Source organism: Merops nubicus, unplaced genomic scaffold (genome assembly GCF_000691845.1).
Source record: "Merops nubicus isolate BGI_N331 unplaced genomic scaffold, ASM69184v1 scaffold12302, whole genome shotgun sequence".
Taxonomy (NCBI): Eukaryota; Metazoa; Chordata; class Aves; order Coraciiformes; family Meropidae; genus Merops; species Merops nubicus.
Genome location: NW_008591623.1, coordinates 643 through 18,695, shown reverse-complemented (window position 1 = coordinate 18,695; position 18,053 = coordinate 643). Strand labels below are relative to the sequence as shown.

Genomic DNA, 18,053 nt, shown 5'->3' with positions numbered 1-18,053 from the left:
AAGCTATTTTCTTGCGTGTTGCCCTGTAAGTGTATTAAGCTGACAAAATTTTACACAGTCCTCTTTTGTCCTAATCAGTGACCTAGTTTTTTCTCTCCATTGAAAATAGACACCACAACAACTCCCTACAGCGCACCTGAAATTACACATTTTATTGAAGCATCATGGCAACATTATTACTTTCGAAGTCTCTGAATGATTTCGTCAGCTGCAAGGAAGGTATTTTTCTCCCTCAACCCAATGTTTGTGAGACTCGTAAATTCTGCTCTAAACGTGACTATGGAAGTTCAAGCTCTGTCCCCACTACAGAGAAAGGCTTCGAAGTTGAAACTAGGTCACCCAAACTACCATAATCTGACTGCCTTCACTGGAGCTTGTATAGAAAAAAAGAATCCAAATGCCTCTGCCTATTTGCCCCAGCAAGGCCCTGTACAATAAAAACGTTTTTTAATCTGGCAGGAACATATGAAAGTGGACTTTCACAAAACACAGAGGTGTGCAAAGATACATTTTAAAATCTGTGGCAGCATATTAGCATCAAGTAAGAATATTCAGGACAATGACAATAAGCCATATAATTTGATTTTTACTAAAGCTATTTTAATTTTTCCCCCATTACTTTGTGGTCTTCCACTTTCTCAAATGCACACTTTAAAAAAATGGGCCAGAAAACTTGTCTGAATGCCCTGAAATGAAGATTCTTGACATGCAGCACAAGGATGAAACCACACTTTGCAACTGCATTTTTTTTGTTTTCTTCTTGGTGTTTTGTTGTTGTTTGGTTGGGTTTTTTGTTTTTTTTTGATTGCAGAGTACGGGGTTTTTTTCTGACCATTATAAACCATTTCTCATTAGTATCAGGACAGAGCCACATTTTACAGCTTGATCTTACAGTACAATCCCAGAATATCAGTTGTTTTCAAGTAGATAAGCTCATCATCATTTACCAAGCTGCATCTCTGCTTTACCACTCCCCCTTGAAGTAGCACCACTTCTTAAATCCCAACATCTCTAGAAGCTTATGCCTCCTATAGGCCAAGGAAAGTCATAAGCAGCCATATGAAGTTATTAAACAAAAACCCATGGTGAGGTGTTTTTCTATTTGCTGCACTCCCCACTTTCCCAATACTTACCCATGGGGCTGTTTCAAGACAAGTGTCCCTCTACAACTCATAGAGAATACATCATTTCCATGGGATTTGATACCCTCTGAGACTCCAAACTTTCAATGCCCGAAAAAGCTGTATAGTCTAATGAATCACACTGCAACAGCCCTCTCCCACAGAAAATGAATTTGCCTTCACAACAACACATGTAGTTTAGCTCACGACAGTGCAAAGCCATAATGACAACAATAATAACATGCATCACTCAAGTGAATCAGTGGATACATCACTACAAGACATCTGTCACTGACAGCAAGCCCATTTACGGAACTAGGAAAAATAAGGATAATGATTTCCAAATTCCATTTTATTGCCAACCAAACTCAACAGAACTGACTGTTTTGACTTTTCTTGAACAGTTAAAAAAGAACTCCAAAGCCCCATTTGCAAGTTGACACTGATATTCAGGGAAGTTGTTTGGTATGTTTCATGAATAGATGAGATCATGTAAAACAGGTTCTGTTAATACAAAGAACCAAAAGATAAGTTTGATTTATACAGAGAAAGCTCGGTGTGGTCACTTTGCTGGAGAGCCCTTCACATGCTCACTCACAGTCTCATTTTGAATCCCACTGTTCAAATTCTTTGAAAGAACCTCCTTTCTTTTCTGGCAGCCCACAGAAAAGAAACCCCCAATATTTTCATCAATTGATGTGTTGAAAATGACAGACTGATGATCAAATTTTTAAAAAGAAGCCCTCTCAGGGAAAAGTAGTTCTAGGAACTGAATATCCCAAATCAGGTTTAAAACATTTCATATTTATCAGAAGTGTCAGACCAAAAGAGAGACTGTATAGAAATAAAATATACCGATTAAATATAGTAGCTAGGAGAGTACAAAGAATTACAATGTGTTTCTATCCACTGGAAAAATGTAAATTCCATGATAAACAGGATGACCACCACTACATTCCAACAGCAATTAATCAAGCACTGTTAAGTCTAATATAAAGAATAAAACAAACATGAATCATAAAACTTATAAAACTTAAATCTTCTGAATCATTCATGTCAGAAAGAACAGAGCATGATTACCTATCAGTTTGGTTCAATGGGACTTTGCACCACATACTAGTAGTTTAACAAAACAAGATTAAGAAATCAGTTCCAGCAGTCACTTGTCTCCACTAACTCAGTCCACACCTTATTTGTGCTGATAAAACTTGTTGTAGGGAAATCTCCAATTCTCCAACTGTGCACACAGTTTTAACAGATTTCAACTTGTATGTCCCCATCCCTCAAGTAAGTAGAGTAGACATATCTCATTTTCAGGAATGACATCATGAAAATAAATAGAATCAAAATAAATACATGGCAGGGAATATCCAGACAAGCTGATTATTGGAATAAGCTTTTTGTGCAGGAAGTGTAGGCTGGGTCTCAACACTGACTAAGAAGAAACAAGAGAAGTGACATACTGTCCAACAAATGATCCTTCTCTGCCCTCAAATATGCATCAGGCACAATGCCCTCAGAGAAGAAAAAGGGTATGTTATTGTGTCCTTCCAGGCTTGAGAACTGGTTTAAAGCAAACAAAACAAGTCTCACTTTCAACAATTCTTAGTCAATGATTCTTAGGTCAAGGGTCAACTCCGTAAGACAAATAAAAAGCGTTCCTTCAGCAAAATGTTTTCTACTTTTTAGCTACTATCAGTTGTTAGAATCTGAAAAAACTGAACAGAACAACGAGAAGCTTCAGGGTGTGCTCACCGTACCTCAGCTCCACCCATCCATTTCGGTTCATCCGGAAATTCAGCACACAGGATATCTTCTGACTGGTTAGTTCCTAATACATGGTAATGCAGCTTTTGGTGCAGATTAGTGGAGGTCTCAGTGCCTATTGAAATGCAGATATTTAAACAATTAGTTCTCAAAGAAATCCAACAATTATCAAGCAAAACCTTTTGAAATTTCTGTATCCCATATAAAACATGTAACAGAGATAATAATCCAGCAGAGAGATCTAAGAATGGTTTTTATCTATAACCATTTCCCTCCAGACCAAAATAAAACTTCAAACCACACTGCCAACCTCTCAAATTACCCTTTCCTTTTACTGTGGATAATACATTTTTCAAATGTGAAGATTTATCATTTCAAGCTTTGATTTCTAGAAATACTAAGCAAGCAAAGAAAAGCAACAATCCCTGCCACTCTCTAGTGACCTTTTTGCTCCCATTGCCCCCTGAACAACTAAATGGAGATTTATTGCTAATTAACATTCCTAGAAAACTTCATACTTCCATTTGCTGCAAATAAAAATAAAGAAGTTTTTTAAAGCACTGCATGAGGTGCTACTTGATTTTTATCTTTTTTAAATTTTGTTCTTGCAAGATTTTCCAATACTTCAGCTTCTGAACTACCAAGATGTTTAAAAGTGAAAAACACAAAGTGAGTATCTAACTTGCAAGTCTGGCAGAATCATAGAATTGTAGAATCACCATGGTTGGAAAGGTCCTCTAGGATCATCAAGTCCAACCACCATCCCAGCATTTCCCTAACCACTGGACCATAGCCTCAAGTGCTACATATACTCTTCTAGGGATGACGACTCCACCACTTACCTGGGCAGCCTGTTCCAGTATCTAACCACTCTCTCAGTGAAGAAATTCCTCTTAACATCCAATTGAAACCTCCCCCGGCACAACTTGAGGCCATTTCCCCTCATCCTATCATCAGTAATTTGGGAGATGAGACAAACACCAGCCTCACTACAACCTCTTTTTGGGCAGGAGTAGAGAGCAAGGTCACCTCTCTCTCTCCTCTTCTCCAGACTAAACAACCCCGGTTCCCTCAGCCAGTCCCCATAAGCCATGTTTTCCAGCCCTCTCACCAGCCTCGTTGACCTTCTCTGGACCCACTCCAGCACCTCAATGTCCTTCTTATCCTGTGGTGCCCAAAACTGGACACAGGACTCAAGGTGTGGTCTCACCAGTGCTGAGTCCAGGGGCACGATCACCTCACTACTCCTGCTGGTCACACTGTTTCTGATCCAGGCCAGGATGCCACTGGCCTTGACCACCTGGGCACATGGCTGGCTCATGTTCAGCTGGCTGTCCACCAACACCCCCAGGTCCTTTTCCACCAGGCAGCTTTCCAGCCACTCCTCCCAGAGCCTGTAGTGCTGCCTGGGGTTGTGACCCAAGTGCAGGACCTGGCACTTGGCCTTGTTAAACCTCATAAAACTGACCTCAGCCCATGGCTCCAGCCTGTCCAGATCCCTCTACAGAGCCTTCCTACCCACAAGCAGATCAACCCTCCCACATAATTTCATGTCATCTGCAGATTTACTGAGGGTGCATTTGATACCCTCATCCAGGTCACTGATAAAAATTTTAACCAAGATTGGTCCCAAAAATGAGCCCTAAGGGATAAGCTGTGAAAACAAATACAGAGGCAAAATTCATGGTCTCTCCAAGGTTTCTCCAGAAGAAACTTTCCAGTAGCACTGCCTTATAATAAGAGCTGTTGAACTCCTTCCCTGCTGACATTCCTCAGCAATTTATTCCACTCTGTGTGCTGCTCCTTGAGTTTTGCTAGCATAAATATTTTCGTGTTGCTGTGCTGGGAACCACAGATGAATTAATCTAGTTGAATAACAAAAACCTTATGCCTCAGGTTGCTACTCATCAGGTCAACCTTCCAAGCCAGTTCACAAATGCATAAAGGAAAAAGATATAAGTAAGATGTCACCAGACATCAAATTCCTGCTAGTAACAGCCTGTATGAAAGCTAAGTAAATCACTGTAGAGAGAAAGAAAGGGAGAAGCAAACACAGGAGAAAGACAGTGACAAGCAGGCAAAGGAATACTCACACTGAGAAAAGGCTTTGGCCACACAAGACACAATCTGATATCTAATTGTGTAAATTAGTATAGGTGGATACTTCAAGTGTAAACTAGTAGGGCTAATTATTTTTTGCAACAATTTACTGAAAAGGTCATTTTGCTTCCAAATAGCATGTAATTAGTACAGCCATACTTACCATCACTTTTCCCATCTTGTTTTGGATAGCAGTTATAGAACATGCCTTTTCCATCATGGGTCCATGCCATGCAACTGAATTTAACTCTCTCCAGCGTATCTGGAAGATCCTCAGGACCTTCAACTTTCATAAACTTGATAGTAACCCAATCAGAGCCACTAGAACTCAGGCCATATGCAAAGTATTCACCGTCTTCACTGAATGCATAACCTAAGAAATTGGAATCAAAGAATACGAAGTAAGAACCAGCACAAGGAATCAGTATTTTCAAAAAAGTGTTTGCTAATTTGCGATACAACTTTTTATTATTTACTACACACTAGCCAAATTCCAATGAAATAGAGGCGAAATTGGGAAAGTGCTTGTCCAGCTTGCCTTTAAGCCCACAGTAAGTTTTCTGCACCACCAACATCCATTGGGAAGGGGCTCTACAATCTTTTTCTTGCAGCATGAACCATCTCCTTCTTTTGTTTGCTTTGGACTCAACTGCCACTGCGTTCATCTGATATCCCCTCATTCATGAAATAGAGAAAATGGTGACCAACCAACCCCTATTTGCTTTCTCCACACTACTTCATGTGACAAATAATCCTGCAGACCTCTATTGTACCCCTGCTAAATTCCCCCTTTCCCATGGTGGCGGGTCTGGGCACGCTCAGTGTTTCTGACCTTTGCTCCATACCCTTGATTGTTCCTACTTCCCTCCTCTGAACTCTATTTCAGAGCCCTTTTGAGCTCAGGGAACTGCAACTATGCGTTTATATAAACTCCTGGGTTGCCAATGTAATGGTGTTTTCTGGTTTGTTCTCTATTTCCTTCTTAATTTCTAATATTTGACGTGCTTGTTTGGCTGCTAATGAGAACCAGGCTGACATTTTCATGGAACTACCTATTACAGCCTAAGAACTCTCCCCAAGTGGTCATGGTCAGCTCAGAGTCTATTCCATCCACTCCTCTACAAATGAGGTTAGGATTGTTTATCCCCTGCACATCAGTTAAAATTATCTGCACAGAGATTTTTACCTGTTAATTTATTGCCCACTCACTATAGCTAAAGTCTTTCTACAGCTCTGTCAGTCTTCAGCCTTTACCTGGAGTAACCTTGTGTCATCACCAAACCCTGCTACCTCTCTGCTCACTCCCTTTCCTAATAGTTATGAACATACTGAACAGTGCAAGTCCTAGCATAGTCCCTGGCAGAACTCTACTAGTGACTTCGACAGTTGATCAGTTTTTCCTGTACCTGCCTTTAAATCAATTATTTATCGACACCAGTAGTTTCCCCTTCTGTTCCATGGCTGTCATTCCTCTTACTGCATTTGGAAAGAGACTTTGTCATATGCCTTTTTAGAAATACAGGAAGATCATAAGAATCCAACTCCTTATATCCAGTTTAAGGCAGCATCTCTCACTAAAAAAAAAGCCATATTGATTCTTTGCAATTAGGTCACACTTAAGGAAGTGTCCACTAAATCTGTCCTCTGTCATTATTAACTGGCCTTGAACAGACTTGAAGGGCCTCTAGGTCCAAGAGTCTTGCTTCTACAACAAGCCACCAGGGAGTAGGAAAACGGACAGCAAGCCCAGCTGAAAGCCCTAGTGAACACAAGTAATGCTGTAATTCTCATAGAAGTTAACACTACATTCCTTCACAGTTTATTACTTTAACTTGCTGTCTTGTGTTAAAGATGCAAAATACAATTTTAAGAAATTAGTCAATATAAATACACAAATATTTTTTCCTTGCTATGGAAGGCCTCAAAATCTGTTAATACTTCAGTGGAAACCTGTTACAGAGTTCTGAAAAGAGACATTGAGAAACTTAACCAAATTGACTGTGCATACAACGTAGATTTAGAAGTGTTCTCTGAAACACTACACAAACCCACATATGGTTATCATGACCACTTGCTTAAAAAAATAAGCCACTTCAGGCATACTTTTGTAGGTGAAGAGCTGGAAACCACTTCCACTGAAGGTGCAGACTTAGCAGGAACTCACTAACCTCGTAAAGCCACAGTGCCATCATCAGAAAGCTTATTTGGATCAAGAAAAACTTTGGCATCAGCTTCCAAGGAGTCTTGTACATATAGAACTCGCTGATTCTGCAGTCCTGTATTGTAGAAATGAAAATACCTAAAAGAACATGAGATGGAAAAATAAGTAGGAAGAACTCAGACTTTCAGTATGGCAAGGAAGAAAAACTTGTATGAGATGATCTTGAATAAAAGACAGATAAATATTTAAGGGAAACACAAGTCTCACAGTGCCATAGGAATCATGGCTTCCTCTGTGGCCATCAGAGATTTGACCATCCTCTGTAGGTGCCTGTCTCTTCCCCTTAGTGCAGAGGAAGTCCAGACACCAATTTCCAGGCCTCTTAAAATAAAAGGAATCTCATCCTGAGGCGATACAGACTGTACAGAAGAGACTGTAGGATGCACCCAAAACATCTTTAAAAAGTAAAAGCTGCCTTTGCCACAGTGCATTTTAAACAAATCCAAGTACACAATAAACTCCATGTATCTGTCTAGGTTAAAAGCTCTGGCAGCCTCAGCACTTCTCTGTTACAAGTATTGGCACAGGTTCCCACCCCCTATGTGAAAGCAGCTATTTGAGTGTCAAAGCTTAGAAATCTGAATTGGGTGGCAGACAGCTGTTCAAACGAAACAGAACTTAAATGGTTTCATTTCTGTGTCCCAATGTCCCCAAAATTTTGTTTTGAAAAAGTTGTAGGAATAGAGAATTACAGGATTCTCTTTTGTGAGGGATATTCTTCACATCATAAGATACTACAGAGCTCAAAGAAATTAATAACTGTATTCTATGCAATTCAGGTACTGCATTTTTCTTCCTTCATAGGACATACGAGTATTATTACACAAACTCTTGACTTAACAAATCACATAGCAGCTTCTCCTGGGGGAACAGGGGGATTTATGGGGTAATGTTCAAACCTAAACATAAGTTTACATATTCCCTATCTTGTACTTGGATACAAGCACCAGAACCAGGCAAACCCAGAAAGGGGAACTATATTCACAAAGGTCTGGCAAAAAATCTGAACTAGTAATATATTAAAATATTAACAATAATGTTCAGCAAATGATAAAATTGAAAGATTCAAAGGATTAAATAAAGAGACACTTTTCCATTTGACCATGCATTTCCTAGCCAATTTCACCTCTGCAAGGCTGGGCAATAAGCTGGGAAGCAAAGGTCAAACAATGTGACAGACAGCACCTCCCTGGGCACTCTTCCTTTCTGCAGATTCTGCACAACAGCTCTTTACACACTGCCCTTGAGCAGCTCTTTCTTCGGCAGAAAACTGGGGCAATTAAATTTAAGAGTTCCTAAATGTCATGGGAAGTTTAGACATTTCTCCAAATAGAACAGTTCTTCCTCCTCCCACCCCTTAATACATGTCACTTAACTTGGTATAGCCCTCTTAATCTTCTCAAATAGCATAATACATGGGGTTTGGCTATGGTTTTTAAACCACTGTGATTTAAGTTCAGTACATGCCAAGAAATAGAGTAACACTCAAAAAACTAAGACGACATATGTTAAAAACAAAGTAAAGTGTCATAACTTAAAGCACATTACAGTCCCAGCATAAAATATTCTTCCTGGAGGACAGTCAACTGCATCAAATCAAGACTTTTTATCTCTGCTGAAGACTATACTCAGCACTGCCATGAACACTCCTGCAACATCCAGCCTTATCACCATTAAAGACAACCACACCCAGGCATGTTTGCACTGCACAGGGAGAATGGGCCAGAGAATCCAGAGCAATCACTGACCAGGCCTGCTCCAGAAGCAGATTGAGCACAGCTATATCTGCATGAGCATCTCATACAAATGAGTAAGCTTTGCCTGATTTGCTCAAGAAGGCTTACTTCCCTGAATGCAGCACTGTCCTAAACAGCCCCACTGCTTCAGGGCTCGAACCTCACACCTCTACACACTATGTGCTGTGTCATGCCAGTGACAACTTAAACCAACATCAGCTTGGGTTCACTCCCCATGATACACTTTTACAAAAACACACATCCTTTCCCTCCCTTAGTAACAAGTATCCACACCCTCCTCACAGCATCCAACCCGTAACTGAAGAGCAGCCCATCTCCATCAATATCTGTGCAGAAATCTTAAGGCAAAAAAACATCTGCTCTTTCCTGCAGATGACAACGAAAACATGCCTGCCACATCTGCATGCCCACTCAACAAGGATCAAACAAATTGAAAATACTGGAAAAGACTACTTGTGTTTCCCATGATTAAGAATGGTTAGCTGGCTGCACGACCTCTTTTTCAACTGCTGAATCAATCTTTAGATGCTACTAAATTAATCAGCAGTTTCATCCCTTTACTCCCTTTCTGAAAGAGGTCACAAAATTGAGCAGTAGCTGCAGCCTCCAGACTTTGGGTAAACCACAGAAGCACCATGCTTTTACCCAGCCATAGAATTCAAACAGGGATACAAGTAGGCCAGGTATTCAAATAGAGCAGGACTTCTTTATTTCTTCGACACTGTATCTTTTTGCATCTGTAACCATAAGTCCTCCAACTGGTCTTTCCCCTGTCCTGTGCAGATACAGGAGCTGTTTTTCGCAAGGGAATTCCCACTGCTTCTTGCTGGCTCTAAACAAAAATCCTACCAGTTGATCAAAGCATGAGGAACACAAGAGCAGTATTTTAGTAAAACTTTAGAACAGGCACATGACAGATTTGTGCCGTTTTCAGGATGAGGTGCTTTTAATGAAACTGAGAGTGATCAACCCTGAAAGGAAATCCTCAGAGTTTTACAACACTGATTCTAGAATTTTTGATAAAATAACAATTCTTCCTGTAAAAAGAAAAAAAAAAAAACAAAACAACAAAGAACAAGGAGACAATATGACCAAGAACTGGAGATACTTCCTAGCATCAGTGAGACACACAACAGAGCCATTACTGCATTTCTTGGGTTAGCTTAAGCTCATCATCCTTCAGCCTTATGTATATAGAAATATATATATATATATACACATATACATTCTCTGACTTTCCCTATTTCCCAACTATATAGCAACAAATACAAACCTAATTAATAATTTGTTTGCCTAACAATTAATTGCTTTTGACTTGCTTCACATTCATCACCACCCACAATGACATTCTTCACATACCTTTTTCCTTTCTTGAAGTGGCAACTGTACTTAGGATAATCGTAGAGTTCAGTCATTCGCTCCTTGAACAGCCCTCTGACAGGACACTGCTCCAGAAAGGGCACTGTAAGCTTGTTCTGAGCCTCCACAAACGCCTGAAAGAAAACAATTCCCCCAAAACAGGCATGAACTCAGGCAGAAATGTGTATTTCCTAAAAAAAACCCCACTATTTTCTGAAGTAAGGCATCACAGACATCTTTCCCCCAATAGGTTATGTAGTGTCACACCTGAAGAGTCTTACAGACTTATTAGCATTACACAATTAATGTAATAAGATTGATCTTATAGCTTGAATAATGTCCCTCTGGGACATGCACTGGGGTAACCAGTGGTTCTGCCAAAGACAAGACAAATGCCTGCCATTTCCCTTAAAAAAACCAAACAAAACCAAAACACAAACCAAAAAACAAACCACCAAGCCTCATTGCTTTCAAAAAACTCTCCCTGTATTTTCCTAGAAGTTAACTTACAGTATAAGTATACCATCTTCCCTTACTTCACCACAATTATATGATCCTCCAATACTCTATGATAAATAAACCAGGAAATGGATAAAGAATGGAGTCCCCTTTGCCCACAGACAGCACCATCATTTCAGGAGCTGTGAAGGGCTAGAAGATGATGTAAAACACCATGTGCACCATCCATTCATCCTGTTAATGTAACACAAAACTTAGCCTCAGCCAGTATTTCTTGAAAAGGCCAAAGTACTGTCCACAGATTAGTTCTTAGTTACAAAAAACCAAGAATACCTAATTTCTGAGAAAAGAACTCTGAGGAGTCTGGCTTCTTTAAAGCACTCCACCTCCCAGAATGACAGTGGCCAAAACCATTACCACTCCAGCTGTCTGTCAGAGGCGGCCACTCTCATGGCAAGGATGGAGAAACTAGTGCTTTGTTGGTGTTTCACCATCCCTATTTATACTACAGTACATTAACATCAAATTAATACCCAAGAGTCTTAGCCTTCGAAAGAGGCTATTGTTTCTACCTGTCCTGAATCTGTCACAAAGCAACACATGATAACCTCTGAGCTACACTTCACCATGGGGCACGACCCACAGGAAAAGCAGGGCTACAATCTATATTCCATAGTTTGTGTCTCACAGTTCTTCAGAAAAGCCAGCTGCTGTACAAAGAGTACCTGGCACACATTTACCAATTACTATCAATGTTTACTCATCTATTTACTCTTCAGGTGAAAAGGAGGAAAGAATAGAACACAAAAGCCTTTCAGTAGCATTCTACAGACATTTCCCATGGTGAGAAGCGAGCACATGGGGCAAAAGGGAGACACTCTCACTACTCCCATATCCCTCGCTGACACAGCAGTGCGGAGCCAAGACCTGCATTACAAATCAGGCCAAAAGGTAAAAGAGAAAGTGCATTAATTACGGTCAGTCTCCACTTGGCAGATATTTGTTCATGCCTAACAAAGCACATAGAAACTGATAAGCTTTAAATATGTGAGCACAGAATTAGTAATGCCCTAAGAACACTTGGGTAAGTGCTGAAACGTGTTCATTCCAGAACACATGGGCTGGTTACACACAAGTCACCACTGAAGGATGACACAAGAAAGCAAGCACTGCAGCACTGGGAAGGAACAGGAACAGAAGCCTAACAATGACAATTCCTGCACCTTTACTCAAAATTATATGCTATGTATCAGCTAGGAGCAAGTCAGGAAATTATACCATCAGGAAAAGGAAAGAAGTGAATATGTTGTCAAGCAAAGGTGAATTTTTGCTTCTGTTGCCCATTTGAGGATCATACTGGCACAGAGAGCTTTAAAACCCAGCACGGCAGCACAGCCCAGTGACAAGTCAGAACAGCACACAGCCTCCACATTGTACTGCTATAATCGTTCCCCCCTCCTTGGATGGAAGAACTTCATCAAATCTACCCAAGAATTGTGTATCTGAATTCATTCTCCCATGTGGAAACACATGAATTTCAAAGTCTACATACCAAAAAATCTAGACAGTTCATGGCACACAAATAAACTAACTACTCAAAGTGCTGTGACATTTCCAGAGAAAAATGTCACAGAGAAAAAGAGAAAATACGTCTTACAAAAACATTTCTAAACCCATCCATTGTACTAGATGGGCAAAATCACTTCTTGGTTGCACTCAGTGGACAGAAAAGTGGCACACAACTTTGTTTCACCTATCAAAAAAAGGACCAAAATGGTAACACTGCAGCAAAGGCATACTGGAACTGTGCGTTACTTTTAACTGCACAGTCACATCCTACCCCACCTGCTTTCATTTACTGGTACTCAAAGAGGGGACAAACTTTTCTTTACAAGCATTTGTTGCACAAGTGCATGCCTCCTCACTGTTGCAATGACAAATGATTCACTAGTCATTTTGCTTTCACAGGAACTTAATATGCTTTTTTCATTCCCACTTAGATTGCACCAAAGATTCCTAGACTCTTTGTAAAAGGGAATTAACATTGCTACATGAAGAAGGAGGCAGGAATTACAGGTCTTTGAAAGACTTCCACTGAGGAGGATCCAGTACAGTTTGGAAACTCTCTGTTCTTACATACAGTTTGCACTCATGTTCCAAAAGCAAAACATAACTGAAATATTGCTCTAGGTAAAGTACAGGAACAAATGTCAGCAGATACTCTCCCAGTAAACAACTCCACCCACCATGCTGAGCTAAATAGATACCAACTAAGCTACAGGACAAACAGGAAATGTACATCTTCATGAACCTATGGAAAAAGATTCTTATTTTGCCTGTAGAAATCTACATCTGGCAATCTATCATAAGCCTTGAGCCAGGACAGAATTTGCAAGCAGAAGACAAGACAGAATAAAGGTCCAAGTAAGGCATATGCTTATGGGTATCTCAGACAAGAATGTAATTTGAAAAGCAAAAGAGTTTCTGAAGTGTTGTACTAAGAATAGAGATGTTCTACTCGAGGCTGAAGTGTTTGGTCATTACTTGAGCAGGCCAATTTTATTTTTTTTTTTTTTAAGTATAACTACATTTCATCTAAAAGACACATGCCACAAAATTTTTTAACCATGCTTTGTTACAATCTATCAGCTTTCTACTCTCCACTAAGCCATTCTCTCAAGACAATAATTTCCACTCACAGTATACTTTCCAAGGAGAAGTCTTAGGACAGAAATAGTTTTAACGTTACCAGTCTTTGTTATTAATCTGTAAAGTATTTACAGTTGGTTTGGTAGTTACCCCAAAATCTTCATATATATCTTCTCAGTAAAAGGTAGCTCAGTGCAGCTTCTCCAAGAGGGCATACACCTTGTTTTAGGTATTACAAATAAAGACAAAGCAGACTTCTGGTGGCTCGCCTCTTAGCATTTACTTTAGTATTTAGCAAAGAAACGTTTGAAGTTCAACTGCAGATTTGCCAAAACATGTAAATGAAACACTGGTTCATTATAACTACAACTCCATTTAATTTTAGTTTTGTGAATTTCAGTTCTAGTCTTAATGCAAACCTACACATGCTCACAGTACCACAACTCATCTGTGTGTACTACATGACCCCTGCTCTTTTATCCCTTGTCCACCCCTCAGGTCTGAAACAAGCACCACACCAGTGCCTATGCTGTCAGTGAGTTAAGGCACTGTGCATGACTGACATAGCAGCAAAAGACTTTGCTGTGGGCTAAAAATGAGCTTATTTTCTACAAAGTGTACAAACCAACCAAGAAGTTGAAAGCCCCACCAAGCCAAACACAAGTCAACAGCAGTAGTGTGGTTTTGCAGTTGAGGCCTAGGTCCTCAACACAAGTGCTTTACCAGTGTGGCACAACATTTCAACTGTGCCACAGAAGCTTCCTCAGTCTGTCTTAAAGGTCAACGTCCAAACAGTAGCAGAGCATGAACCCACCACACTCTGCGCTTCCTTTCTCCAAAGTGAGGCAGGAACATCACCATCTGGCCAGGGGCTAATTTTTAATTTACATATCTGGAAGAGGGTGTTTTGCTTGTTTATAGCTGCACATGACGACTCCAACCAAGCATGTGAGGAAAATATGATGCAGTAAAGCACATAGATCATGAACATACAAACACATATTTCTTGAAAAGCTTTTCCACAGGAGATTAAGGATGTGGCTTAATCAGCTCCAAGACTGCATATATTCCTGCTTAACCAAATGCAGATTTCAATAGCCTCATTTTTATAGAAGATAATATATGCTGCATATGGAATAAGATCATCTTGATGACTTGGCTGAAAAATTTCTAAACCTATTTGGTTTTTACCTAATTAAAAGTAGGCTGTGAGCTGCTGCTAGAAAAGATTCCATTCTTGAATCATATTAGATCAAACTATCATGTGGCCTTGAGCATGACCCAGATTAAGCATGTGTGCCAATAGAAAACTAATCCACCAAAGGGTCCCCTCCCAGAACATCACCTTGCAATGGCTATATCCATGCAAAGCAGGGACATAACCATTCAGGGCATTGCAAGAAGGGAAGAGAGAGCAAAGAGAAACCACAGAACCACCTGACTTAATGGAAACCTGCAAAAATACAGTGGATCGGGTACAGTACATCTGCACTCAACACAGCAAAAATACCTGATTAAGCCAATTACAAAAAACAAACAAACCAACCCCATAGAATCAGATCCTTCTATGTTCACTTATTTGTATGCGGCTGTCAGAGCCCACAAGATTATTTGGACTAGCTACAGGAAAAAATTAATACAATTCTTTACACTCACAGCTGTTGTTGGCAATTTTTTTTCAGTTCCAGTCCTGCTAACCCTACAGTAGGCATCATGTAATGTACCATGAAAATTCCAGGTAAACTCACCTGTCCTCCTTCCTCCATGCTTCAAGAAAAAGTAAACTTGAAGTTTCACTGACTCATGTCTATTTCTGCTCAGTCTAGAAAAGTACAATTCCAACATATTTGTGCATCTACTCGACAGCACACACCAAGTAATTTTGGCTGTTTCTGTGTGAGAAACTATTCCTAACTTTATAAATGAATGACATTCAGTCTTCATACTCGTCAAAAATCAGAATTTTCATTGTTATACACACCCAAATCAAGCAAGTATGTTGTAAACAGGAATCTAATAGGGTCTCTTTCACTACAGATGAGCATGGATGCCCAAAGATATTCTTCACCTAGTTCTGTACTTAATATGTATTAAGGGTAGCCTACCGTTGGAGGTGTACACAGGGTATTTTTACTCTTCCTCCAAATAAATTGAGGCTTGGGATATTAAGGAGTGCATAAAAAGAGCGAGCAGCTTGGAGGAAGAATGAGAAGGACACAGGTCTCTAGGTCAGTGACTTGAAGGCTTAAAAACTAGAGAAAGCATGCTCCAAATTATCTCTGAAGACTGGCGTCATTCTGTTGCCTCTATACCAGCGTCTGGTTATTCTTTGATTTGGTAGGTGCACCATGGCTATTCTGCAGGAGTCCTGCAAACTATCTCAAGAACTTGGAGATAAAACTATTAAGAAAGGTCAGTAAGAAAGAGTGGCCATCAGCAACCTCTGCTGCAGAGTACAGAGAAGTGAGTGATAAAGCAGATGAAAGCAATTTAGCACTTTAAGATTTTTTTTTTCTGTCCTGTTCTACAAAAGAGGTAGAACAGTAAAATACTTTATTTCCCCTTGTTCAGTAACTCTTGGAACTTTGTAAAAAGATTATACACTCACATACTTACATGCACACTCCCTCCCTCCACTCTTTGCATCATACTACTACTGCACTGCAGAATTCTGCCAAGGCATATGTTTTTTAGAGTGTAGGCAAGTAAGATTTAACAGTATTTTCATTCCACTAATGTGACATTTTGTGTTTAGGCTGCTGCATTTTTGAGCATGTTATAATCCTCCAGTCCTTATTCTGCCTCGTGTATAAACTACCACTTCTTCAGAACAAAGATACACTCTTATGCAACTGTTCTCACCCAATTTGATCACAGAATGTGGAGAAAGTATTGAACACAGGAACACAAAAGGTCAGGTCTTGGCATCTTCTCAATCTCAACTCTTCCACAGGATCCCCAAACCTACTTTAATAGGAATTGGTAAGGCCTCTATAAAAGAAAGGCATAACCATACCTCCCCCCACATCTATCCCTCAAAATCTGGCACAAAACTATCCCATGTGTACCCTGTCTTAAGGATGCTTGAATGAAAAAATAAAAATACTCCCAACTTACTAAATATCTAAATTTCAATGTTAACATCCATAGCAAGAGTTTTTCCACTAAAACCTGATCTCAAACAAACCTTTTTAATCCATGTGAGTCTTTATATACATTGATAGGCTTCTAAGAAGGGAAAGGGATTCTAACTGTACACATTTTATCTTGCTCTTGAGAGTTACAGTAAGTCTTAGTCAACCATCTCATCAAGAGTATTACGTAAGCACATACATGAGAGAACCTAGAAGGAATCTCACTAATGGAATTCCACCTTGCAGGATATTTTTAAATGGAGAACCATCACCTTTCCGACACAATCGCACATACTAGATAGATGCCAGTGTTTTAGACCTGGAACTATGGTTATCACAAAGTTATTAGCCATTACAGAGAAAACCTCCTCCACACTGCCACCTGTCACTTTCTGGCCTTCACTCCTGCAACTCCTTATGCCATGCAACCTCCCCATGCCAGAGCAACTAGCTCCCAGCCATAATTATTATTTTTCAGGAGTCTCTCTCAGCAAAAGACCAGTTCTATCAGCACAATCTAGCTATACCAGACTGTAGGTTGAAAACACTGCAACATTGACAATCTGTAATAAAAGCCACTTACAAAGCCTAACTTCAGGAGGAAAAGGTTTTTGTTTTCAAAAAAAGTGTCAAAAAAACCTCACAAACAACACAAAACGTTTTCACACTTTGTCACAGTACAAAGAAATCAAACCAAAGGAGTCTTCTTTCTACCTTTTCCCAAACTGCCAATTATGGAAATTTTAGACGTACTTAGGACAGTAGATAACACACTCTCAGATCACAGCATCACCTTGAGCATTCCCATTTTCCAAGAAAAAAGGCAGAAAGGAAAACAAGGCTTTAGTTTTCCAGATCCTGTGATCTAGGTTATTCGAAGGGTTCCCATCTTTCCCTCATTAACACAAAAATACAAAACAATGCTACTGCTGTCAGACCCACAACATATCACATGAACTACAGCCACATTCACAATGTACGTTTTCAAAAAGTATTGGCAGGTCCTTCAAAAGCAGACTACCCATGTACCTAGCCTGAAAGAGAATCATGCCAAAACAGCCATTCCTGTATAAAGCAAAGTTACCTTGGTCTGTTCACTATCCGGATCTTCAAGCCAGCAGTATGGGTCGCTTATTTTACACCCATGGTAATCCAACACCTGAATTTGTAAAAGACAATACTTTAAAAAAGACATGCACATAAGCAGACCCTGTTCATCAAGGAATGATAGTCATCAAGCTAAATGGTACTTGCAATTTCACAAAAGCATACAGTGCTATGGAAGCAAATAAAGAGAAAAGCAACACTTTGCTCTCAGTCGAGTTCCGAATATTACCATTCTTTGCTGACAGCACCAAGACAGCAGAGTTGTCCTCAGAAAAAAACAGAGCACCAGAGAAATCCAGAACATGAACATAAATTCATTCCATAATATAGATAAGTAATAAAAAAAACCCCAACAACAAACCAAAACGCCTAAAAAAAA

At 39.8% G+C, this 18,053-nt stretch overlaps 1 protein-coding gene across 1 annotated transcript in view; it reads right to left on the bottom strand.

Annotated features, from left to right (window-relative positions):
- The window catches only part of PREP (prolyl endopeptidase), a gene marked incomplete at both ends in the record, with an annotated part of 66,901 nt that extends 49,175 nt beyond the window's left edge, over positions 1 to 17,726 (bottom strand). Inside the window, 5 exons of the mRNA XM_008950327.1 lie at positions 2,882 to 3,003; positions 5,152 to 5,361; positions 7,157 to 7,287; positions 10,326 to 10,459; positions 17,652 to 17,726. Coding sequence (XP_008948575.1) covers positions 2,882 to 3,003; positions 5,152 to 5,361; positions 7,157 to 7,287; positions 10,326 to 10,459; positions 17,652 to 17,726 — 672 coding nt within the window. The remainder of the gene's footprint in view (positions 1 to 2,881; positions 3,004 to 5,151; positions 5,362 to 7,156; positions 7,288 to 10,325; positions 10,460 to 17,651) is intronic.
- Positions 17,727 to 18,053: the final 327 nt, after the last annotated feature.